The 26,220-nt window shown below is 33.8% G+C and overlaps 2 protein-coding genes across 3 annotated transcripts; one reads left to right on the top strand and one right to left on the bottom strand.

Annotated features, from left to right (window-relative positions):
* The first annotated feature begins 1,238 nt into the window (after positions 1 to 1,238).
* LOC147398045 (Galactose mutarotase-like superfamily protein) lies at positions 1,239 to 7,717 on the top strand. Its single transcript, XM_086447153.1, has 5 exons — positions 1,239 to 1,399; positions 1,493 to 1,542; positions 1,984 to 2,110; positions 6,307 to 6,411; positions 6,938 to 7,717. Exons 1-5 carry the CDS (start codon positions 1,288 to 1,290, stop codon positions 7,564 to 7,566), a joined length of 1,023 nt encoding a protein of 340 aa, XP_086303279.1. The 5' UTR covers positions 1,239 to 1,287; the 3' UTR covers positions 7,567 to 7,717.
* A 2,268-nt stretch (positions 7,718 to 9,985) lies between these two features.
* On the bottom strand, positions 9,986 to 19,720 carry LOC147398046 (Vacuolar protein sorting-associated protein 26). Of its 2 annotated transcripts, none has more exons than XM_086447155.1 (11): positions 19,567 to 19,720; positions 19,382 to 19,474; positions 19,253 to 19,317; positions 15,800 to 15,854; positions 15,503 to 15,592; positions 15,258 to 15,342; positions 15,038 to 15,133; positions 14,605 to 14,663; positions 14,435 to 14,523; positions 11,240 to 11,339; positions 9,986 to 11,162 (listed from the first exon to the last, which is right to left on the bottom strand). In XM_086447155.1, the coding sequence occupies exons 1-11, from the start codon at positions 19,615 to 19,617 to the stop codon at positions 11,118 to 11,120; spliced, it is 828 nt and encodes a 275-aa protein (XP_086303281.1). In that variant the 5' UTR covers positions 19,618 to 19,720; the 3' UTR covers positions 9,986 to 11,117. The 2 variants fall into 2 exon arrangements, with proteins under 2 accessions (XP_086303281.1, XP_086303280.1); XM_086447154.1 differs by having other exon boundaries at positions 14,605 to 14,789.
* Between the last annotated feature and the right edge of the window lie 6,500 nt (positions 19,721 to 26,220).

The raw sequence follows: 26,220 nt of genomic DNA on the forward strand, positions 1-26,220 counted from the left end.
AAGATCATAACATTTAGGGTATGTTTAATTGTATAGAAAATGACTTTTCATAGACTTTGAAATTCGTGAAAAAAAATTCCGAGAACGAAGAAGAAGAGGAGAGAGAGAGAGAAAAAGGTGGATGACAACGACTAAGAGGGTGAATGTGATGGTGGTGATAGAAGGGAAAAAGAGATGAAGTTAAGGTTTTGAATCAAACACATGAAAAATACCATTTTTCAAGGAAAATAGGGTGGACAAGTACAATCAAACATGCCTTAAGGTCATTTCTCAAATCATCTATCAAGGAAGACAGAGGTCAAGGGGCATGTCATTATTTGAAAATACAAGGAGTGAATCAAATATTCATCAAAACATGAAAGGGTTTATCTATAAATTTAAAATAAATAAAGTTGCATGTGATACACGTGTACAACAACAATTTCTTCAAGATTTGGAAGCTGGTAGTATGCTTTCAAAGTCGAATCCCAAAAATAAAGAGAAAAAACAAACAACTAAATCCAAAAAAAAAATAAAAATGAGAGCTAATATTGAGACCTCAACTTTTACTCATCACACACAATTTATTAAATTTATTTATCACACCCCAATTAAAGATTAAAGCACACCCTTTAAATTTATAAGATTCAAATCATTTTTTCAACTGTGATTTAAGTTATATAAAATCCCAAACCCAAGTAAGTGCCAGGTAGCTTAGTTGGTAAAGTCTTCTAATACTATAATACTAAAAATTAGAATTTAAATCTCATCAGCACCGACGTATTAGATTGATTAAAAATAGGTTTACCAATAAAAAAAAAACCCTAAACCCAAAGAAATATTAAAATTAAGTAAAAAAAACAAAAAATCCGAGAGTACTTCTATTGGCACCCAAATTTTAACTTGTTCTCAATCATCCATTTAATTTTCTTTTAAAACATTTATTTGGGATGTAATAAGTAAAAGTTGGGCTGCCAATGGCAGCTCTCATAATTATTTCTTATCTGATAACTATTCAAACTATTTTAATTTCCAATTTAACATTATTTTATGAGTCATTGTAAACTAACTGACTTTGAAACTGTGCTGACGTGGCAATATACAGATAACGATACATTTCTTTCCTCGGGATACATGGAAGAAGATCAACCGTTGTGTTACACACTGCCAAGTCATCCCAGTGTTAAAGTAAGTCAGGTCAGCGTCACATTTTCCTTATTTTATTTATCATTTTAAATAGTAACAATTTCCATATCTCTGTCGTATTTTTTGGTTTTTTGAGTCAAAGAGTCCTCCGTAACAGAAGCCATGGCCGAGAAGCAGAAACCAGAGCTCTTCGAACTCAACAATGGAGTAATGCGAGTGAAGATCAGCAACTTTGGCTGCATCATCACTTCCCTCTCCGTCCCCGACAAAAACGGTTCTCCCTCTCTCTCTCTCACATTTTTTTTTTCACAATTTTTTCTAACTTATTTTGTTGATTTTATAAAAAAAATTTATATTCGATATCAAGATAACCTGGCCGATGTTGTTCTCGGATTCGATTCACTGGAGCCATACCTGGTTAGTTCTTAATTCCTTTTTCTCAAAACTTCAAAAAATATTTCTTTTTTGAGTCTTTGATTATAGATGTTATGGATGTTTTAATTTCAATGTAGATCAGCTTGATTTAAAAGAGGAAATTAATCCAATTTTATCTTCATTGGAAATCCACATTTAAATTTTAGTTGATTGTGTATTGGTGGATTTCCTGGTTTTGGGTGGATTTTTTGTAGCAAACTTTTTTTTCCTGGTTTTTATTTTTATTTTTATTCTAGATGAAGAAATTGATTATGGATGTTTTAATTGTAATGTAGATCATATGGATTTAAACGAGGAAAATTATCCAATTTGATCTTGATTGGAAATCCACATTTAAATTATTGTTGATAATGGATTGGTGGATTTCCTGATTTTGGGTGGATTTGTTTTTGAATTTTTTTTTCCTGATCTCTGTTTGATCAGAAAGGTGCATCACCTTATTTCGGCTGCATTGTTGGTCGGGTAGCGAACAGAATCAAAGATGGGAAATTTACTCTCAATGGGGTTGATTATTCTTTGCCCATCAACAAGCCCCCAAATAGCCTCCATGGTATGTAAAAATGTTCAGATTTTTTTTTTCCTGAAATTTTCTCATCCAATGATTTGTTGGTGGTAGTTGTAGATTAAGAATGAAGACTCCTGATGCTTAATATTAGAATTCTTACATAGAATGAATTTATATTGGTCATTTGAGATGAAGAACTGATCTTTGTGTGTGAGTGTGGAGTGGCCATGTGTCTTTTACTGGTCGTCCACGTGATAATCAAATTCAGTGGAATATTTGTAATGATGGAAAATAGATAGTTTGTTGAAGAAATTTCACAGCAATGCCAAGAGAATATGGAAGCAGAAAAAAGATGAAGTGGGTTGGAGGAGATCGCAAAATTTACTTGATAATCAAATTCTGTGGAATATTTTTTTGTTATGGAAAGTAAATAGTTTGTTGAATAAATTTCATAGCAATGCCAATTGAATAAGAGCATAAAAAGATGAAGTGGGTTGAAGGAAGTCGCAAAGAATCTCCTTGTGAGTTGTAACTAGTATGGTTAAGTTGTGAATTTTAAAAGAACAAAGAAAAGGTATTTTTTTAGGTTGGGGTGCAGTTAGCAACTTGTGATCTGCAAATAGTAGGTCCCTAAATGATATAGCCAAAGCATTTTGTATTGGGTTGGTGCATGCATTTTATAGCTAGATTGCCCATCTTGAGCCCATATAAGGAGTAGGGTTACATCAGGTTGGTAGCCAATTTGCCAGTCTAAAACTTCACCATCGCTAACATAACATGCATTATATAGTTAAAATGGATTAAAATGCTCCTATTATCCTTGTCACTCGCATTCACAATGATTCTCTTTCTTTCTCTCTCTCTAAGTTGCAGAAACAATATTGGATTCAACAGGAATTCCTGCGCTTCTACTAATTCAAGTACATAAATTGTGTCAAAATGTTTGGTTACAAAATGAGAGAAAGATATATATAAGAAAGACTCTTCACTGTTCATGTCTATGGACTTAGCAAGGAGACTGCTTGTAAACAAAATATTTCTCCTACAAGATCCTAACAAGTGGGATTCCCTCCCACATATGTGGATATTTTTCTTTGCATCACTTGATTGAGAAGACACCTTTAAGTTTTTTTGGCTTTCTTCTATGAACATAGTTTTGGAATTTTGTGTCCTCACAAGCCATTCGATGACTTATTTATTCACACTGAATAGATGTTTGCTTTATTAATTGGTTAGTTTGTTATTGCTTCATGACTTAACGGTCCGTTTATATGGAGTACAATGTTTCTTTAAGAAGTTGTGTGGATTAGATTCCATCTTAGCAGAATATGTGGGCAGGCACCTCTGTTTCACAAACAAAACTTATTCTCCGGATTACTGTTAACTTGTAATACTCAGATTTGGCGTATGTCGTGACTACTCAATTATAGGGTCACTAACTGTCTATGTAGTGTAATTTCTTACCAATGGGAAAGAGGGTCCACAAATTTGTATAGCCATATCAGTGAATGTAGTAGCAGATGATGGTGAATGGCTCTGGATGTATATTTGTTGCGTACCTCACTTCTTTTTATTTCTGTTTGTCACCTAGAGTTCAAGATTCTGCCAGTTAATTGGGTAAGTTGGCTTTAGGCTTTGGTTCAACAACTAGTGATGCTCCAATGAAATATACTTAAGAGGGTTGGATATGGAAAAGAGTTATATTGGGTAGCATTCAAGATAAGAGTTATATTGGGTTCAGCCATCGACGTTTGTTATAAAATTGAAGATTATTAACACATTAAAGGCTTCGATTTGGAAGAGATTGTCATAAGTTTATGGCTATTGAATCAACCTATTGAGTTTGTATTTAGTATTTTATACTGTGATAGGTTGATAAGGAATTTTCCGATCTAGGGGAACTCTTGGTGAAATGGGCTACAAGGTCCTGAAAGCAATTGTCATGTAGCTTTCTAAGCAATGACACACTACTAAGCAAGTGTTTTAATAAGGTTTATCAAGAAAAAAAAAATCTGTTAGGATGCCCCAACCTAGTGGGAGACTTTTTTAGATTGGAGTTCAGCAGCAAATCTCCCTCCTCTTTGTATATACACCAAAGCCTAATTAACAATCTCCATACAGTAAAAGTTGAGACCTGCTCTCTATCTCAAGAGAAAGAGCTAGGTAATGTAGGGTATGCCTCAAATTGAGGTTGGGTATATTTCGCAGCTCAGCATAGCTATTTTTTTTATAATTGAAAGAAGAGAAAGACAGGAGGTCGAGAAACCTACCTACAAAGCAAGAAAGGGAAAGCTAAACCAAAAAACAAGACAAGACAACCTGCAAAAACAGCATTCACAGGGAAGTCCCCAAGAAACATCCCCACAAACAGAACTCTTCTAAAAAGTACAATTAAATTTCTTGATCAACAAATAGAGTAGCTAAACACAAAATTGTGTCAATCAATTCATCTACTTTTAAACATTATAAGTTGTTCCTTAGGGCTCAAAACTAGGGGTGGCAATGGGTCGTGTCGTGTTGAGATAAGGGTATTATGAACATTTACCAAACCCGACCCATTTAATAACCGTGTCCAAAATTCAAACCCAAACCCAACCCATTTATAAATAGGTATGCCTGACCTAACCCGTGCATAACCTGTTTAATAAAATTCGAATCTTTATTGGAAAAAATAAGTTCCATTTCCACCACCAAAAATAAAATACCATTACTAGAAAATAGAGTCATACCACCATAAACAAAGTTCCATGGGGAAAAATAACTTTCTTTAGATTTTTTTTTTCAAAGTTCATATAATTTTTTCCTTGACAACCATGTGGCATCAAATCATGTTTTTGGATGCCAAAAGGTGATGTGGTCAGAAACTTTCATTACTATCATAGTAATGATGTTTTAATTTCATCATCATCATCATCATCATCAACATTATTATTATTAGCTAAGCAAAGTGTATTTCATTATCACATACATACTAGCCTTACTTAGTAAGATCTTAAATCTTACTAAGGGTCATTTTACCCACATGGATCACCATATTAGGAATCAAACACTACATGCCTCTAGATTTCAATGAAAAAAAATATAAATATAAATAAATAACTTAGTAAAGAAAGTGTTTTTTCATCCCCAAACTAAAATCTTACCATTAATTATTTGTAAAATATCTTAAAACACCCTCTATAGTTTATAGAATTTGAAAAAAAAAATGTATTATGAAAAAGTTCTAAGAAATTCTAGCAAAAAATTTGTTGAGATTTTGACCCAAACCATTTAATAATCGTGTTGGACGGGTTGACACTATTATGACCCAAACCCAGTAATTTCATGTCATTTTCGACTCGTGTTCGCAGGTCGTGTTAAGATTGCCACCCGTACTTGAAACCAGGTTTTGGTTTCAAAACAATTTTATGATTTTTAAAAATCGATTATTCTTTCAAAGGTTTGTTTTGTTTTGCCCTTTATTATGCCTGGAGTTTTATCAATTATGCTTGTATGATTAGGGTCTTGGCACAAATCTGGACAGCCGATAAAACATGTATACTAAGAAATCCCAATTTTCACAAGAACTACAGTTATATCATTAATATATGTGCAAAACCTTTTCTGAAATGGTACTTCTGCAACACACCTACTATAAAAAATTATTAAATAACCCCCTTATATTTTCAGACTTTAGTACTCCTCCCTTCTCAATACATGCCCTGTAGATTTCACCCTGGAGCCTAATTCACAATCTTTCCATTCAGGTAGAATTTTAGACCTTCATTCTGAATCAAGAGAGAGCTGGGTGATTTGGAATGCATTTGTTGGTGGTCGGGTGAGTCCACGGCTTGTGGAGAAAAGAGAGAATGCTAGCAGTTAAATTTCTACATCAATGAAGATGTATGCCTAAACCAAAATTAAATGTGTAAATTCTTCACCAATTTTAAGCCTTCTAGAACAATCCTAATAGCTAAAAAAAAATCAGGTTTTGATTTGCACATAGCCCTAGCAAACCTAAAAGAGAGAAAGGATGATGCGTTGACGTGTTGTGCATTCAGCCTCAAAATGTAATAGAAGATGATTCTTGCTTCAAGAAATCTCTTTAGTAGTTTTATTATTTTATGAAAATCCTGAGTCTTTTGATCATTTGTGTGTATAAGGTGTGTTTCTCTTATATCTTTGTAAAGACTTCATGAAGGACCTCACAATTCCTTACTTTCCTTATATTTTAAATTATTCTGATTTCTTTTCCCCTTCAGGTGGGCACAAAGGCTTTGATAAGGTGGTGTGGGAAGTAGTTGAACTTAAAAATGGTGAAAACCCATCAATTACTTTCAAATATCACAGCCACGATGGAGAGGAAGGTATGATCTAACCAACTAACTCTCTCTCTCTCTCTCTCATAAATCTCTGGATAAATTACACTTTGACCCCCTGAGTTTTGGCATAATTCCATGTTGACCCCCTAACATTTTGACAATTGCACTTACCTCCCCTTTCACACACGGTGTTAAAGTTCAGATGTTATTTTATTATTTTAGTCTCTCATTTTATTATTTTTATACAAAAAAACATTAAACTTTAAAACTATAAAACTATAAAACCGTCCCCATCTAAGCATATTTACAAGTAAACCCATTTCTTCACAGGGATATTTTTGTTTATTAAAAAAAAAAAAACATTTTAAAAAGGGTAAAGCAATCTTTATAAAATGTAAACTTCATTTTTTAACTGTTTGACTAATGGCACGTAGATGGAAGGGGCTAAGTGAACACGTTAGGTAACTATAATGAAAGTGCAATTATCGAAACATTATGGGGTTGACAAAGAATTACGCCAAACCATTAGTGGTGAACTCTGGACTAATTCATCAGTTTTTCTTGAAACCAGGTTACCCCGGAGCTGTTACTGTAACTGCAACATACTCGCTTACTTCAAAGACAACAATGAGGCTTGATATGGAAGCCATTCCCGAAAACAAACCCACTCCAATCAACTTAGCTCAACACACATATTGGAATCTATCAGGTCACAACTCAGGCAATGTACTCGACCATTCGGTTCAATTATGGGCATCTCATGTTACACCTGTGGACCAAAACACAATCCCTACAGGTGAAATCATGCCAGTTAAAGGTACCGCTTTTGATTTCACAACAGAGAAGAAGATTGGTACCTCAATCCATGAGGTTCCCGGCTTAGGGTACGACCACAATTACGTTCTCGATTGCGGGGAAGAGAAATCAGGCTTGAAACATGCAGCTAAAGTGATGGATCCCTCGGGCTCAAGAGTCCTTAATTTGTGGACAAATGCTCCTGGCATGCAGTTTTATACTGCGAACTACGTGAATGGTGTTAGTGGCAAAGGCGGAGCTGTGTATGGAAAGCATTCGGGGCTGTGTTTGGAGACCCAAGGATTTCCAAATGCTATTAACCAACCAAACTTCCCATCTGTTGTTGTTCAGCCAGGTGAGAAGTATAAGCACACCATGTTGTTTGAGTTCTCAGTTGGGGACTAAAAGTAGGGAAGGAGGAGTACATAAGTGAATAAGGTATGCTTTTGTTAAGTCTTTTTTGTGGTCTATCGTTTTGTTTGAACTTGAAAAATAAGATTAAGACCTTAATAAAATAAAGCATTAGTGCACTTATAATACTTTATTGTTTCTAGCATATTTATGTCCCTTTCATACTAAATCTATATTTATTTATAATTATCAAAATTACTTCTTATATAATTCCATGTTCATTACTTGAATAAGATTTAAAACCACATTGGGAAGACATTTGAATCAGTGAAGTGTGTAGATTATACATTTGCCAGAATTTAGGTAGAATTTATATTTTTTGTCATTCAATTATGAATGGGTCTCATTGGGATTTTGATCTTACCTGGAACTTCTAAATTTGTTGGATCAGTAAAAAGAACCCTTAATTTGAGTATGGACTTCTCCATACCTGCATTTTTCTTGTGTGTGTGCCACTGGTGAGCTTCATCAGGCCTCAACACATGTTGATGCAAGAATTTTTTTTTTTTTTTTAAGTGCGCATCATTGTTCATCCATATCCTAGACTAATATAAATAGGATGAAAGGAATCATTAAGAAAGGGGTCACTTTTCTGGGATAAAACATTCTTTCTGGGACTAAAATTTTGGGCTGCAACTTGGCCGGGCAAAACCTGAACCTGCTTGCTAGAACCCAACCTTTGGTCATGTCTGGGCATAGTTAGCTTGAGTTCGGCCTTGGTTTGGACAAAAAAAAAAAATGCCCAACTCAAATTGGATTGGGTGCAGGCATAGGTATTAGTCAATCCGATTTGTCCAAATCTGAATTTAATATGAATATAATTTAAAAATATTTCTTATCTTGGTTTCTTTCACACTCATAATTCATATTTTAATATGTATGCTTTTGTTATTTTCATTAGATAACTAATGCTTTGTTTTAAGTGTAATTCTATCTTGTCAATAGTAAGGATCCAAAACAGTGTTCTGTTCCGTACCTAACCAAAGTCAGGTGGCACCCCATGTTAACCTGCATGGCATTTTTTGGGACCCAATGACAATATGGATAGTGGTCCATCCCTTCATGAATCTACACACAAAAGATCAGTTTGATTGGTGATGTGCATCCATTGATAATAACATTGTCTTAAGAATGATTTCTAATCGTTAGATTTAAACTCTTTTTCAATAGCTTAGATCTCGTGGAATAAAATTATAAAACACTATTATTTTTGGTACTTAGGTTCACTGAGAGATGGACCACATATCCATACGGTCAGTGGGTCCCAAAAATGCCATGTGGCATACATGGGGTGCAACCTGACCTTGTTTAGGTACAAGACTCATACAATGATTATAAGTTTAAGTGTTTTTTTTTTTTTTTTTGTTGAAAATTATGATTATTTTAGCTAGTCTTATTATTTTTCTTCGCTTTTTATATAAACTTTTGAAACACATTTTTAGGAAAAATAATTACAAATTTTAAATTTTTTTACACACCACTTATCTTTATATAAACCCTTACCAATACTAAATTACTTAGTATTAACAAAGAATGTATTAACACGACCAACCCGACTAGGGTAGGATTCAGCTTGAGCATTTCATGCCCAAGATTGGGTTGTGCAAGCATGCGGGTTGATTCCCAACCCACTCGAGTTGTAGCCCTTCTAAAATTCCCTTATTGGGATCTTCCTTGAGGCAAATGTCAGCTCCTTTCCTTGAATATCCTATAGGAAAATGGTGAAGTGACATTGAAATCTACATTGTTTCTGACATGGATGATTGTACCGAACCATAGATGCTTTTCATCGAGATATGAGTGAAAGCATCAATGGTTTTGTATAGATTTGTGAAACGATGTAATTGTAATGTCACTATAAGCTAGCCTTACAAAGTTAGTAAGGATTTCACCCACACTATTGGTCCTTTGGGCTCACCTCATGCTTCAGGTTGTAGAAGATAAAATTCTATGACCTTTAAATATAAAAAATTCAAAAAGAAAAAAATTATTTTTCACCATTGAATTTCAATTAGAGTTATGTGGGTGCTCAATAGACATCCATTTTCAAAACCTTGGACCAAGCTTAAACAAAATTGTTTTTTGATTATTTTTTTAATCTGAATTTTTGAAGAAACCTAGAGGGCTGTGATGTTGGATCACTGATGGGGTAATCCATTTGAGCAAAACATCCCTTACTAAGGCTCAAAATCTTACTATAATAGTTAGGAAAATGTTTCTCCATTAGTTAGGCATGAGTAATTAAAAGAGAACTAATTGAGAAACATTTTCCTTAATATGGATTTTAAGCCTTACTAAGGGTCGTGTGCTCAAATGAATTACCACATTAACAATCGTGTCAGCCCTCCAAATTTCATCAAAAAAAAACTCCAATCCAATTTTTATTTATTTATTTATTTTTAATAAAAAAAAATTTAGACTTGATCTAAGTTTTTGAAAATGGACAGCTACTAAACTTCCACAAAACTCCGAAACTTCAAATTAGAATTCAACAGTGAAAAATAACCTTTTTTTGGATTATTTGTTTCAAAGTTTATAGAATTTTGTCCTCTACAACTCTGAATCATTGGATCATGTTTTTGGATTCCAAAAGGCAAGTCCATGGATAATTAAGATTGTGCCATTTGAAGAATAATTTCGTAGATACAAATTTTTACAAGATTTTCTTTTACCATCTATACATAAGAAAATAGATTTTCTGAGATTATATATTGGGTTAGAAGTGTTGCACATTTTTTCGGTAAAAATACCCAAAAGCAGATTTTCCAATTTTTAAGATTTTTGGCATGTGAACTTTAGATGAATTTCATATGTTCACGATTGCACGAGAAAAATGGTTTTCTGGTTGTATAAAATTGCAACCAATCACATGTCCAAAAGAATCCATCATTCCCCAAAGATTCATCTTATTTACCTTAAAATGCAAGCTAAGTCAATAGAAAAAAGTCCATACAAACCCAACTTAAATATTACCAAAGAAAATCAATTTTGGATCCGATACAATAAAAAGGCGGAGGACTCTTATCTGATCTGAAATTAAGTGTGTCAATTGAAAGACCCATTGCTTGATTATGCCTAGACAGTCAGCACCCAAACTGCTCTTGCAGTCACAATAAGGTTTTGAACACCAACATAAAATGAAAAAATGAAGATTATGGTTATATGCAAGCTAAAGTATGTGCATTTGGTCTGATTTCTGCGATCAGACATGGCCGACGACATATTGAATGGTTTAAGAATAGAATTTGAGCATTGGTTTTACAACTCGATAATTAATATAAGTTGTCTCTACTGTACTTAATCATATACATGTTGACGGTAGACAACCAAGAGCAAGATAATAATGATGCATGATCTTCAGTAATAATAAAAAACTACTCATAAATAAATAAATAAATAAAAAGTTTATTCAACATGATATGTTCATTACTTTCTGATGCCTTCACCTATCATCATCATCATCTAACTAGTCAAACAGACTTCTATTTTTTCTCTTTTATGCAACCAGAGAAGAAGATTATGATATTACCTTCATTACAGATGACTCACTTTGTTCGAAATAAACTTAGTGGTAGGGTCTCCATTGCTAGCTGAAATTAGAGAGAAATAATGTTACAAAAACAAACAAATGCCATTTTTTCAGCTGAACTACCAAATTGATGCTTACCCATAGCCTAGGAGTTTTGGGATCAGACTTGGGATGCAGTTTGGATAGCTTTGACTGGAAGCAAATAACTATTGAAACTTGAAACTCAATTGAAAATGGCCTAGCACATGAGATTTACAAAACCAGTAAATTGGCAGTAATCAAGTAGCAAGCATACAGCACACCCCATATAAAAAAAGAAAGACTTGCCACATGAAAAATAGTGTGCAATTGGTCATTTGTTCCTCAAAAAATTCAAATCCAAGAGAGAACATGGCACAATGTCCCTTGAACATGTCCATGACATGAAATAATGTTTTTTAAATACAGAATTAATAGAGTAACAAAGCTTCCTCTATGAAGTCCAACTGATGCAGGACAGTGAATGTCATCCTAGGATGAGAAATATGATGAGATTAGACTGAATTAACATAAATAATGCAAATATAAATCATTAGTTCATACATTCATACATATGCAAGAGAATCAAAGTGATAATCAAAATAGTCCTAAGGTTCGTCACAATCCCACAGTAATAGCAATAGGTATCAACGGATTACAAGTCTTCCTCTAGCCTAGGATTTCAGTTAGATGTTCAAAACAAATTTCTAGGCTCAATTTTAATGTAAAAATAGCCAAATAAGTAGTGCTGATTTATGGGAGCAGCAAGTTAAAAACGTTTGGAGAAATTGTAGGCTAAAAAAAACGGAAGGTGATTAGGATTTTGAATAGTAAGGAATGATGTGGTTCAAGTAGGGAAGGGTTAGATCGGATTTTTATGAGTATTAGGGTTAGGTTTCAACGGAGAAGAGAATGTCGATGGGGTTTTGGTTTATAGAATGGATTGGATAGGGTTTATGGATGTTTTAGAGGTTCAAAATAAAAATTTAATAGAGAAAGTGAGAAAGAAGATGTTAAGAAAAAAAAAATACCAACCTCGATTGAGAAATCAATAGAGAAAACAAATGTTACCTTAGACTCACTCCAAAATGACCACACACCACACCATTAATGGAATATCAAAGCTTCAATCTCAATTTTATTTATCATTGAAGAAAATTACAGCAAGAAGCAAGTATTTATAATGTTCTCTGAACATGGTTTTTAAACTCGGTATCGCGTCTCGTCTCGTTCAGCTCCGATACCGAGTCACCTCGGACGAGTTTTCCGATACGTTTGAGACGTCTCACGAGATAACTCGAAAATTTGTATATGAGTTGTAAAACTCGGTAAAAAAAATCACTTTGTGAGTTGGTCTCGTTCAGCTCTGATATCGAGTTAACTCGGGCGATACGTCTCGGTCTCGGGCGAGTTTAAAAACCATGTCTCTGAACCCTAAATCTAATCTCAATCATCCAACTAAAATAAGAAGATCCAATGGTTGTAAATAAACTTAAATAAAATAAAAACAGAAATACCATCTATGTCCCAATCCCGTAACTTTATTTTTCTTGAATTTTCAGCCTATGAAAACTTATTAAAAAAAATCAATATAAAGTTACCAACTTGCCCTAAACACCTATGCTAACCTCATAGGCTAATAAAACATGAAAATAACATAAAATACTCATCCTAAACACTAAAATAGACTCATAAACATAAACTAAATAAAAACATGAAATATGATGACAAAATAAAATTACAACAATGCTCGTCCATACTCCGTCCATTCACAATGAATCTAAGTGTCTTCTTCTCCTTTGGAACATTCTGAAGGGTATGCTTGCGATGTCCTCATCACCAGCCCAATAATCTCCCATCAAGTCTAGTAGAATTATAGAAAGAATCCATTCAGGCCAGGAGTTGTGTCTCCATCCAAAGCCTTGAATTAGAGTAAAATCTTTGATTCTTCAAAAGGTCTTTCAAATCAAATGCTTGAAGGGCTTATTGTCAAACTGAAGGCAGTCCAATGTAGGTCTGTAAGAAGCAAATTCCTTGTAGAGGTTTTCATTATATTGTACCATTTTTTTTAATTCTCTATTCTTCTATTATGAAGATCGGTTTTCCAATGTTCAAGATAGAATGTGAATGTGCTATTTGGAAGGTAATCAAGGAAGGACTGATTGTGGAAGTCATTTACTACTTCCATGAAGTCCAGCCCAATAATCTCCCAACAAGCCTCGTAGAATGATAGAAAGCATCCATCAACGTGTCTCAATCCACAACCTTGTTATAGTAAGACCTCTAATTCTTCGAACGGTTTTCTAGTCAAATACTCGGAGATAGACCAAAAGTGTCAAATTGAAGACCATCCAACGAAGGTATATAAGTGACTTTAAACTTTTTTTTTTTTGATCGATAAGTTACATTAAACTTGCAAAGGTTTTCAATATATTGTATCATTTCTTTTATCATCTCTTCTTCTATTGTGAAGATTGATCTTCCAATGTTTAGGCTAGACATCGGTTGTAAGATGGATGGATAAGGAATTCCAACACGTGTAAAATTGAACCAAATGGGCATTTGATTGATACACCAGCCACATAATAAGATGACATATTCACGAGAAAAGAGTAAATAAAATACAGTTCAGAATTTGAATATGCAATTCATATTGCAAAAAATTAAATGTGCCTGATACATTGTAAAATTTATATCGGTTACCTTTCTTCTAATAATCGCATTAGTTAAATGGTAGTTGGGTGGAGAGAGAGAGAGAGAGAGAGAGAGAGCACCCCAACTTTTACTTATTACACTCCAATTAAAAATAAAGAAAATAACCAAATGGTTGGGAATAAGTAAAAGTTGGGGTGCCAATAGAAACTCACTCTTGTATTTTTGCTAGATTTCTATTTTTGGGTTTAAGATTTTACATGAGCCCAATCATAATGGTAAACAACTATTGAAATTGTTGGAATGAGTGGAATAATTTTTTGTAATGTTGAGATAGTAATTTGAGCCAAAACTTTGTAATGTTTGAATAATGTGTTTTAATCTTTAATTGGGGTATGATAAATAGTTTAAGAAATTGGGGTGTAATAAGCAAACGTTGGGGTGCCAATAGAAGCTCTCTAAAAAAAGTAATAAGACAAGTAACTCATAATTGACATAATACATTCTCATGGATAACAACAAATAAGAATAAGAAAGTGCTTGTGTATTTAGGGTGCTAGAAACAAGATGTGGTCCTAGTATGAATATAACCAACATTTAGTATGGAAGCACTCCGGGAAAATGAAGTAAAGGGGAAGTTATACATGTAAATCAACAACTCACCCAGCTAAGACAGTCGGACAAGTCAAAAGGCGGGGAAGTATAACATAGATGGGCAGCGTCAGGCCATGACAAACATCGCCATCTGCTATCTAACAAATGAAAGAAACACACTTGTTATCTAAAATATAAGTATAGCAATATAATTCATGAAGATGTGAAATGGTGCATGCCTGTGTTGTCTGAATCACAGTGCTCTCAGTTACAATTTTTTCTCCAACGAGAATTGCCTCTACACGGAGTAAGTGAATATCAATAGAGAGTATAGGAACTGCAGATGCTTCAACCGTTAGCTCACCACTAAGAGGATTCGACAAAGAACATTGAGTGGGGATTTTTCCTGTAATTCGGAATCCACCTATTCAATAGTATCGTCTTGTTAGTGTAAAAGTGTGTGCATAGCACAACTAAAGTTCTAAAAGAAGAAAGGATGCACAACAATGTTTCCATTCATTTGCACAGAGTTTCAGATTTTGAATATTTCTACAAAGTACAATAGAGAGAAGGAAAATTCCATCTCTCATGAAAGGGTAGAAAGAAATTTCCTTAAGGATTTTTTGCTTGCGATAATTACGCCACCAAAATAATAGAGAATGAGAAGCTAACCCGATAGCAGTTCAGGAAGTAAGGGATGTCTCTGAGTGTCCTGAGTGATATAAAAGCTAACCATTTCAGGAGAAACTGGGTCCTCAAGAAGGCCAGCTGGAAGCACAAAACAAATAAAATGAAACTATTACCTTTCCAATGGAGGAAAAAAAATCAAAGGTATTTTTTTATATTAGTTAATTATAATTATATGGAAGGAATTAAAAGAATGGATTCTTACCCTTTTCACTTTCAATTATGAATTCCATAGTAGCAGATAACGATTTATGTAGGTATCCTCTTATTATATCTGCAGTTATCAGATACTATTATATGAAGTATTAGACATTAAGCATTGGAAGAAAAAAGATTAAATAATAGAATAAAGATAGAAGGTAGTAAGCATGCAAAACAAATATAAAAAAAAGTGAATCCAAGATAAAGTTTAATGAGTGAAAATGTGTAGTTGAAAAGAGCATATCTCACCTGGATGCTGACATTTGATCCATGGAAAGTCTCGTAAAACCTTTCAGAACGATCTTGTCCTTGTTGTTTTAGATTCATAGAGAAAGGTATCTGCCACAATGTACAATTATTAGTTAGAAATGGAAGCAATTTCCATTACAGTTTTGTAAACGAGTACGGAGTATCAGATTCTTCAAAGTAAAATAAGTAGCGATTAACTCAAACATTACTTATTTCAAAGTAAGTAAAACAAAGGCAGAAATGGTATCTGCCATGATGAAAGAACACTTAAATAAGTCATGAAAGCCAATACACTACCTCTGTTGTACCTGAACTTAGCTTGCCAGAAGATATGACCTCAACACTCTTATTCCTGTTTCCAAGGTAGGGAGAAAAGAGTAAGCATTACAAAGTATAGAAGGAAAATAGATTTAGGATATTTAGCAATATTACCTCAGTTTTCCAATGAAAACGAACTTGTGAATTTTTTTTGGTTAGTGGGTATGTTGGGTTGCACAGATCCCTAACAGATTTACTAATCAGTAAAATAATGTTTCAACCTCCATCTTGAACTCCTTGAATGGGAGGTCTCTAACTTTTCTTTCATGAAATGAACCCATGTGAGCATAGAAAAGTCATCCACAAAACAATCATTCTTTTGTAACTGGGCAAAGTTGAGAGTATTACAAAGATCCATCATATTGGAACGCACTATATGACGAAGACTTTTAGTTCTAGACAGATATTTGACAAAATGGAAGCAATGTACCTTACCAATTTGACAACCCTTACGCACTTCATCATTTTTAACCCCTAAATCTGTTTTGATCAATTTCTTTGAAATCATAATATTTAATTCATCTCATCTTATCCTAGTCTATCATGCCATAGACTAATGATGCAAGACTATTATGCCTAACCCTAGGATGATGAATCTGAGATCAAGCAAATCACTATGAGCAATTTTAATAAAAATTAAATGATCATGCAATCATGAACCAATAGAAAAAACTAGCAAGTAAGTAACCAGAGTCCTTAGGCAAATCACAATCCCACAGTACAAGCCCTTCCATTGTTTGAAGAAAGGAATGCCAATGGAAGATTAGCTTTCCATTAGTTTAGGTTTCCACTCCAATAACAATTGGATTCCTCTTAATCCTATTAAGGATTTTTGGAAAAGGTTGAGGTTCAATGGGCGTACAAAGATCAATTGTAATATTAAAGTTAGGCATGTGTTAGAAATCACAAACAAATTCCAGCAGCTTTATGATCAATGGAGTGAATTAAAAATTAAAAAAAAAGGATCAAATAGGTTCAATTAGGGTCAAAGGAATGGAGCTTAGGACGGGGACAGGTATGGTTGTGATTTTAGGGGTGTATGTGACATTTAACTGAGGTCAATTGGGTCGAACAAGGGTTTAGCAGGGCTGTAAAAAGCTGGAGATAATTTAGGATTAGGGTCTTGATGGGAAGGTTAAGTTCATCTTGGTGTAGTAGGCTGGGTTGATGGGGGCAGCAAGGTAAGGTGATGGAGTTAGGGTTTAAACAGGTTCAACAGGTTGTTTGGTTGTGTTGGATTTGGTGGGACAGCAAGGTATAAGGATGGGGAAGGTTTAGAAGGTGGCTTCAGTAGGCTATACAAGTACTTGCGTTGATTCAACCAGCACTTTTAGGGTATGTTTGATTGCACATGGAAAATAGGGTGGAAAATCAATTTCCATGGAAAATGACATTTTTCAAGTGTTTGATTGCACATGGAAATGGAAATTCATTTTCCACCCCAATCAAAAAGTCCACCAAAATATGGATTTCACTTTCCCACCCATATGGGTGGGAAAGTGAAATCCACCCACATTTTCCATCCTCAATTCTTCCCCACTCATATCTTCTTCTTTCCTACCACCACCACCACCATTACACTAACCTCGTCGTCATCGTCATCACAGTCGCCGTCATCACCGTCCCCGTCTCTATTATCACCATCTCCAGCCACCTTCTCTCTCTCTCTCTTCTTCTCCATACCTCACCTCCGCCACCACCATCACCACGTTTTCCCCCCATCTTCCTCATCATCTTCTTCCTTACTTACCTCTGCCGCCGCCACCATCACCATCACGTTCTCCCTTCTTCTTCCTCACTTACCTCCACCGCCACCATCGCCGCCGCTACCACCACCGTCGTCGCCGCCACCACCACAGTCTTCGTCGCTGTTGCTGTCGCCGCCGCTGCCACATCCTCCCCCCTCCCTCTTCCTCCTCATCTTCTCTTCTTCTTTTTTCTCATATTTTTTCCATGATTTTATCCAAGTAAAATCAAACAATGAAATTTGATTTTCCAACCCTACCTATTTTCCACCACTATTTTTCCATGGATTTCAAATTCCATGGAAAGTCACTTTCCATGCAATCAAACATACCCTTAATGTTGTCCTGTGCCCGAATCAGTGTATTCAAGAAGATGGGGATGAACAGATAGGTTCTAGGTGGAGAAGGAAATTTTTTGACTAGATCTGTAGTTGCTAGGGTATAATCAGAAAAAGAGAAGAAAAAAAAAAAGTAGGGAAGAATAAGAGATGAGTGGGAGGAAGAAGAAGAGAGAGAACTTATTTGGATTCACACCAAGAAAACCATAACATCACACTATAACTTGGATTCACACAAGAGATATCCCAATCACTGAGAAATTAGGAAAACCAGGTTTTTTTTGTTCAATGGCTGCCTCCAAGTCCAACAATGACATGTTCTTATAAAGTCACTTTTGGAGAATTTTTTTGGTCTCCTCTCATTCCTTCCAAAGTTGCTTGTTTCATTTGGTTGGCAGCTCTTGAGAAAATTCTATGGACAACTTAATCAAGTGTGGATTCTCAACTCTAAATTTTTGTTTCTTGTGCAAAAGAAACGGTGAAAGTGGAAATAATATTTTGTTGCATTGTCTTTTCTCCTTACATTTGGAACTTTTTCCTTTCTCTCTTTCATCTGGCTTGGGTTTGACCTAATTCAATTTTTTTGTTTGTTCCTTATTTGATCTCATAATATTTTCTCCAAAAGCAAAAAAGTTATTGTGGGCAATCCTCCCCTTTGTGATATGTTGGGGGATTTGGAAAGAGAGGAATAGAAGGATTTTCCAGGGAGAGGAGAAGATTCCACAGTCCGTTTTGACAAACATTTAATATTGATTTTTCCAAAATGCCATGTCACCCACCAAGGCTTAGGTGACTTGGATGAATCGACATTAGAATGATTCATCCAATCCATAAATGTATGTATATGTGTATCCATATATCTATATCTATATCTATCTATATATATATATATATATACACACACACATTATTTTTCTAGATTAACAGATGTTATAATTTCAAAATCTCATCTTATATAGATAACAAACATTTAAATTCTTGACCTAAGCGCACACTGACAACCAATTTATGCTAGTTGACTTGACCGAGTTCCTCAAAATCCCAAACGAGATGACTCAGATTTTGAACAAGTCATTAAGGTGGCCGATTCACAGTGAAAATCTCCTATTCCGAGATGACTTCCTTGGTCTAGTCAGAGATTTAAAACCTTGACGACCCAAGCAAAGTAGCATTTGTGTTTTAAAATATTGAAACCGAGAGACACAAAGAATGCAAATCCACCACAACTAGCCAAAAAGAATGCAACAATTACAGATTATAGTAGTTCTCGAAGCATCAAATCCAAAGCTAAATTAAAAATAAAAAATTACAAGATATCCGAATTTTGTGATCAAGAAAGATAGACTCACATAATGGAGATGGGTTTAACAATATTGTAGAAGGATTCGATCACTCCAGCTGTTCCACTTCGAACCTTCAAGCAAAGATCAACATTAGATATCACAACAGAGAGAGAGAGAGAGAGAGAGAGATTGAACCTGCATATTGACGGATGCGGTGGCGGTGAGTCGAATTCCTTGGTGGGAAATCGAAGAAGGAAGATTTGTGATGATTTTGCCTTGGAGAGATTCCTGAAATTGATCAAGAATATGAGATTAGATGAAGATCGTCTTAAGGTAGAGAGAGAGAGAGAGAGAGGGTTAGGGTTTAGTAGAAGAATTACATTAGGGCGATAGATACGGTTCGATCGAGAAAGTTTGATTTCTATCGACATGACGACTATCACCACCACACTTGTGAGCCGTGGAGGGTGGTGAGAGGACAAACTTGGGGCGGAGTAGAGGATGTGGAAATAATTTTTGTTTTTAAAAACAGAGAGAGAGAGAGAGAGGTGGATTATATTGCCACACCAACTTTTACTTACCCACATCAAGCCCACGCATCCTCTTTCGAATTAAAACGGGTAAAGAGGAAAAAAATAGAAAAATTAAAAGAGTATTATTCAAAAAGAAAATAAAAGATAAAAAATAATAAATTTTAAGGATATTAAAAGGAGGAGGAAAGATAATAAAATTTGAAGAGAATGAAAAAGAAATATAATAAAATGCAATGATGTGCACCTTACTATATTATAATTGTAGTGGGATTCACAAGTATGTTTTATTATATATATAATTGACACAAATGTCGGGTGTTATAAATAAAAATTAGTGTGAAATTAAAATATTTCAAGAAAAAAAAACGAAGGAAAAATACTCTATGGGTATATAGCAACTTATTTACCTTATTTGTTATTCAATATACGTTGTAAATCATTCGAAATGATTTGTGATAGAAAATAATGATTAGAGGATCAATTGTATATTCATAATTTCAAAGACTTAGACATAACTTTCGATGCATTTAACTTATTACAAAGAATGACATACTTATGAATTTGAAGATTTTGAGATAATATTTGATCAGAATGTTCAGTTTCTTAGTATAATATTTGCACTTTTGAGGGTATGCCAATAAGATTAATCCAATGGACAACTCCTCCCTTTGAGTAATAGGACAAACCCTCTGTTAAATTAATATTCTTAAAATACCTAAATGGTATAAATGATCACTTGAACAAAAATTACAATACTAAAAAAGTTTGATTTGAATGTCCACTACATCATTATAATGAATCTCGAAAGTTTGGGAAGATTTATCCAATGGCATGCTCATCACCTTTCAAAAGTGACAAGCTTGTTACTTTCAATAAATATTTCCCAAAATACTCAAAATGCACATGTTATAATAGCGAAACATACATTCCGATTAAATTTGAGTCTTAATCAAAATATGTTTTCTTATTTGAGAGTTTCTTTCTTTATTATAATATATGCATTTTGTGTATCTCGTGAAATTTCATTTAGTGACGAGTTTGTCACTCGATAGATCTTCTTGAATATCTAACAATGCATATGTTATAATAGTGAAATGAAATTTCATATCAAACCCAGCTCTTAAGCAAATTGTAATTTTTTATTTAAATGTACATTTCTATTATATATATATATATATCCCCAATAGTGACCTTGTCACTTTTTAATAGTGTCAAGCTTACCATTGGATAAATTGTTGCCTTTTCAAAGTAACGAACTGTTGCGGTAAGCAAAACGATCGTTTAGATAACATTTATGTGGTGCCCCACCAAACGCTAACACAAATTCCCATGTCAGATCTCGAGGTACTAGGTGGCACCTCGAAATTTCAGTATAGTTTCTTCTGTTTATGTTAACATTCCAAGGCGTTCAACATGCACCTAATAAACAGCATACAATCCTGCATATATATATATATATATATACAAAATATAACAATAGCGGAAGCCTACATACATCTAATAACAAACGATAAATCAAAGTACGAAAGGATAACAAAATACAGAATTATACAAACATCCTTACTCTAACAAAAGTCCTAACACTCAAGACAAAATTCATAATAATCCTGGACAAATTGACACCACTAGGGAGTATAATCCTAATACTCACCAAGTGACGGACTCTGACTGTCTATCTGACCCACCAGATAATTCTCACTCGTTTTCTACACTTGTTTTGCCAAGCTTCGGATCTGAAACTAAAAAAAATGGAGAAGGAAAGAGTGAGTATCAATGATTACCCAGTAGAGAAGCAAATAATTTCTGTCAATAACCTCTCCTAACATGAACGAATAAACATACTGAATCATTTTAAAATATACAAAATTTTACAGAAGAAACTACTATTAACTGGTACATATAGTCAAAGATGAGCAACTAAACATTTTAAGACTGATATTACATCAACCAACAATATTCATTATAGCATTTTCTTTTTATACAAATCTAATTGATTAAATAAAAATATTAAACTTGCATTTCATTTTATATATTAAAATAAAACAACATATACATAATACACATGGTGGAGTAGTGGAATTAGAGAGTTGGGATTCACGACTGGATCGCTCCTAGACGGGATATGATGTTACAAATCTTTACTAACTTTTAGTTCCTGATTTTGTGGCCAGTCGCTGCATTTACCATGTTTGATTGACCATTTATCTGGCTCAGACTAGCCGTTTGACGTGATCATAAGTAATGGGTCTTTTTTCGATGTGTCAGAACGTTCGACTACTATAGATTGTTAGTGATCACTGACTAATCATCTTCGTCTATGCCTATCAAGCGTGCATGTGATTCCCAAATATACAAACCATTTGTATATGACCACTTTTATATTATAAGTTCACTGGTAAAGATAGAGAGGAATAACCCGGATTCCAGTTGTGACTCCACTCTCATACGCGTCCCATACCATGTATGAGCTTGGTTGTCCCTATCGTACATCCCAAAATAGTACACTACTCCGGATGATATGACGTACTATTCTTTCAAGCATTCACAGACTCTTTAACAACTCACAAAATAGTTACATATATATATATATATATATATATATTATTTTCATTTGAAAACAAAAGAGCAATTAACAATACAATGTTGAATATGAATATCCAGTTTCCTACCATGCAAGTATGGCCAAATGACCTAAAATAAATAACAGAATGGAAAAGTAAACATCGCCTCGCACCAACAAAAAGTAAATAAACATGCAACCAGTAACATTATCCCTTGATATCCGTTCACCAACCTACACACAACACAACAATATAAAATGTAGACATCACCCATCGGGTGTGACTTTGACATTTTATCATTTCATACCTTTTTTTCTTTTTTCTGATTTTTTACCGTTTTCAATCTTTCAAACAAAATATCCACTTTCTGATATTCATCAACTCAATTTGAGTTCATTGAATATTAAATTATTTTGTTCAATTATGAAATTCATTTTTATCAATAATATTGAAAATGTATAACACTTAGATTAAAATGGGGTTCGAGTGGTGCACAGGACCCAACTGACAAAAATAATCCGTTGAAATATCCTACCCACATATAATTTGTTAAAAAATACAATTAAACATATCAAATATGCAAGTTTTGACGTGAATTTGAAATAACCGATTAAATTCTATATTTTTGGAAACTCACAATAAATTTTTAATAAAAACCTAAATGCAATTTTCACAATCTACGATTACTAATAAAAATTGAGAGTTCCTTACTATCTCTGTGCGAAAGGATCGAAGCGCATGCGCAAAAATCAAGATAGCTCAAAGTTCAAAACGGTTGATTTTCAAATCTAACCTGGTAATTTCAAAGATCTCGACGCCGTCGTCTTTTCTCCCTTCTACGGTGAAAGATGGTTTGACCATAAAACATGCGAAATTCAAGGTTAAAGTTTTGAAACTCCCGTATATATATACAAATGATTTTTGATGATATGGGGTGAAAGAGAAAGTGAAATGGAGAAAGGTTGGGTGGGTTTTGTAGAGAACGCGGCTGCGAACATCTCTCTCTTCTGCGTCGGTCGTCAACGGCGAGCCGTTTGCGAGGGATCTAAGGTGGAAGATCGAAGAAAAAACAAATTTTTTTTAAAAATGAGTTGGCTGATTTTGGGATGTTTAAAACGAAAGTGAATAGTGAAAAAATTAAAAAAATTTATTTATATATATCTTGGGACAAAATTGGTATTTTGCCTATTATTTCGATTGACGATAACTTGACCGTCCGGACTCCAAAACTGATAAATGGATACTCTATTTTATCTAATTTTTCATTTCGGATCTAATGGTATGGTGAGTTTCTACAAATTCTATCTCTAACAAAAATTTACATTTTTAGCCTGAGATAACCCATAAAATTGACGTCATTTTCATTTTTTACGATAATTCAACTTTTTGATCTCCAAAAATGACAAATAAATAGTTCATGTTTAATAATTTTTCGTCATGAACTCAATGGTATAATCAAATCTTAATAATTTTGACTCTAGCAAAAAGTCACTATTTTATCTTAGTCCAACTCGGTAATCGATGATTTTGCAACTTTTGTGTTTGGACTTACATTTGAGCTTGCTTACAGGTTAAAGTATATTTTTTGATCATTTTGAATCAAATGGTGAGGTTAGATTTCATTAAAAATGATCAAAAACATCTTAAAGTTTTACCCTTATGTCCCACTTTCAAGATTTTCTCAAAATTCTAATATTTATTTTCCTTGAGATACGAATCGAGAACTCGGGGTTTTACAATTTAAATCTTCAAAATTATGAATTGAAGGAGAGCAAAGAAATGTTTATGTTAACCTCGCAAAATCGTTTTAGCCTTAAACATATTGTGTTTGAACATTAGAGGTGGATTGATCCATCGCCTTCTCCTCTCTTCTCCCTTTAGATAGCGATCTATCAATGGGAAGCAAAGTCACGAGACGAAGTGAATCCCAACTGTTAAATTTTTGAAGTTCTCTACCCAATTATAAAGCCTCAATCGAGTTTCAACATGAGTCCCTTCAGATCATAAAGTATCAAACTTCAGGCTTGACCTGATCCATTGACAACACCTGATTTTTTTTTCCTGAAAGATTCTATTGCTACCCAAGATGTTTGTGGATTGAAGTCAAATTCAACGTGGCAAGAGAAACAATTTTACATATCTTGAGATATTTCCCAAAATGTGCGCAACTTATGACAAAAATCCCATTTCAATATACTGTTCATTTTTTATTTCTAAAACATGTGTTTTCTAGTGAATTCACTTTTATAATCAACGAATTCACTGATAAATTACCAAAAGGATAGCAAGTAACGATGAGTTAACTGGTATTTTATTATCGAAGTCATTGATTATAAAAGTGGCGAATTCATTGGGAAAACATGTGTTTGGGAATTAAAAATGAACAGTGTACCAAAATCGAGAATTTTAACATATTCAGTATACAAAACGGTAACTCACCCTTTTATTTGGGAAAATTACTTAAAGGACCATGTAAAAGGGATTTTTTCTACTTAGTCCCTTAGTTTTAGGACTTCTCTTAACAGTCCATTTAGTAAAATTTTTGTTTCTAATCAATCTCTGAATTCTCACTCCACACATTTCTTATGATTGAAATGTCAAAATTTTCCTTACCATTCGAACTCATCATTTTTCATCAAAGAAAATTAGATTTTCGAAATCCTAGTTGAGTTTCGAAGACTTCATTCCTATAGAAAAGGATTTGAGAAGGAAGAGTAAGTCATTTTCAAGGATTTTTCAAGATTTATGTAAAAAAGTTAGGATTTTTTTGTTACTTTGTTTTGGATGAAAATCGATTAAGGATGGTTCTTTTGGTTTGAAATCATTTAGACACGTCATTATGCCAAGCTTTTAGTCGATCTTCCCATGTGTTTTAATCGAAAAAATGAAAACGTGTTGGTATTACCAGCATCAAGCTCACCACTTTCAACATTTTTATTGTCGAAATCAACCATAAAAATTGGTGAGCTCAACACTATATATATATTTTTTTAAATATCGGCTTCGTTCTTCAATTTTTGTTTTTAATTGTGAAAATAGATTTTTAAAAAATATCTAAAATTTCAAAATTAGAAGTATATCCTTTTCTTTCGTCATTCACAATAAAAATTTGTCAGAAATGATTGGAATCACGGTTGAAAAATCCAAGTATGTGAAAAAAAATGAAAAGGGGTGTTTTAGGTATTTCAAAAATATTATAACCTGAGATGTGGTTGAGGGACTATTAAGAAAATAAAGTTTTACTAAATGGACAATCAAACAACCACTCAAACCCCAATGACTAATTAGAAAGAAATTCTTCCTTCAAGTAATTTTTCCTTTATATTTTTCATAAAATGGAATATTAACGTCCAAAACCTCGTGAGGATGTTAGCATTCTCTAACACTTTCACTTTTCAATAATATCCCTACTAATTTTTTTTTAATGCGTGTTTGGTTGCACGGCAAATACTGTGTAAAAATATTTGTCGTGGAAAATCAAGATTTGAAGGTGTTTGACGCGTCTAAGGAAGCATTTTTGCAAGAAAAAGATTTTCTCACGCATATAATTTGTCGAAGCGGAAGGCAAATCAATTTCTTACTTCACCCCCCCCCCCCCTCCCTGGAAAAGGGTTTGCTACCCACACGACTAATTAACAAATTTACTATATTAAAAATTAAGATTATTGGGGATATGTCACAGCTTGTACATTGAATAATCTAAGAACATTGAGAAGCATTTATGAAACCATAGAACCAACAAGTGAGATAAAATTTTACCCAATAAAAAAAACTTCATAAATGTGTCATTTGGGGTGCTAAATAGAAGCTCTTTTTAATTTTTTTTTATTAGATTTTTATTTTTTAGAATTAGGATTTTATATGAGTCTAATAATAATTATAAATAGCTACCGAAATTGTTTGAATGAGTGTTATACCATTTTGCAATGTTGAGATTATA

This window comes from Akebia trifoliata, chromosome 7 (assembly GCF_017979445.1).
Source record: "Akebia trifoliata isolate Shusen 1 chromosome 7, ASM1797944v1, whole genome shotgun sequence".
In the NCBI taxonomy this organism is placed as follows: Eukaryota; Viridiplantae; Streptophyta; class Magnoliopsida; order Ranunculales; family Lardizabalaceae; genus Akebia; species Akebia trifoliata.

What these genes read in the sequence shown, in the direction of transcription:
- LOC147398046 (XM_086447154.1), bottom strand. Translation starts at nt 19,617, where the DNA reads ATGTCGATAGAAATCAAACTTTCTCGATCGAACCGTATCTATCGCCCT. An exon ending in ACTTCCTGAACTGCTATCGG is followed by an intron (nt 14,790 to 15,037) that starts GTTAGCTTCTCA and finishes ACTATTGAATAG; the next exon opens with GTGGATTCCGAATTACAGGA. An exon ending in CTGTGATTCAGACAACACAG is followed by an intron (nt 14,524 to 14,604) that starts GCATGCACCATT and finishes TTCATTTGTTAG; the next exon opens with ATAGCAGATGGCGATGTTTG.
- LOC147398045 (XM_086447153.1), top strand. Translation starts at nt 1,288, where the DNA reads ATGGCCGAGAAGCAGAAACCAGAGCTCTTCGAACTCAACAATGGAGTA. An exon ending in CTCCGTCCCCGACAAAAACG is followed by an intron (nt 1,400 to 1,492) that starts GTTCTCCCTCTC and finishes TTCGATATCAAG; the next exon opens with ATAACCTGGCCGATGTTGTT. An exon ending in CAGCCACGATGGAGAGGAAG is followed by an intron (nt 6,412 to 6,937) that starts GTATGATCTAAC and finishes TCTTGAAACCAG; the next exon opens with GTTACCCCGGAGCTGTTACT.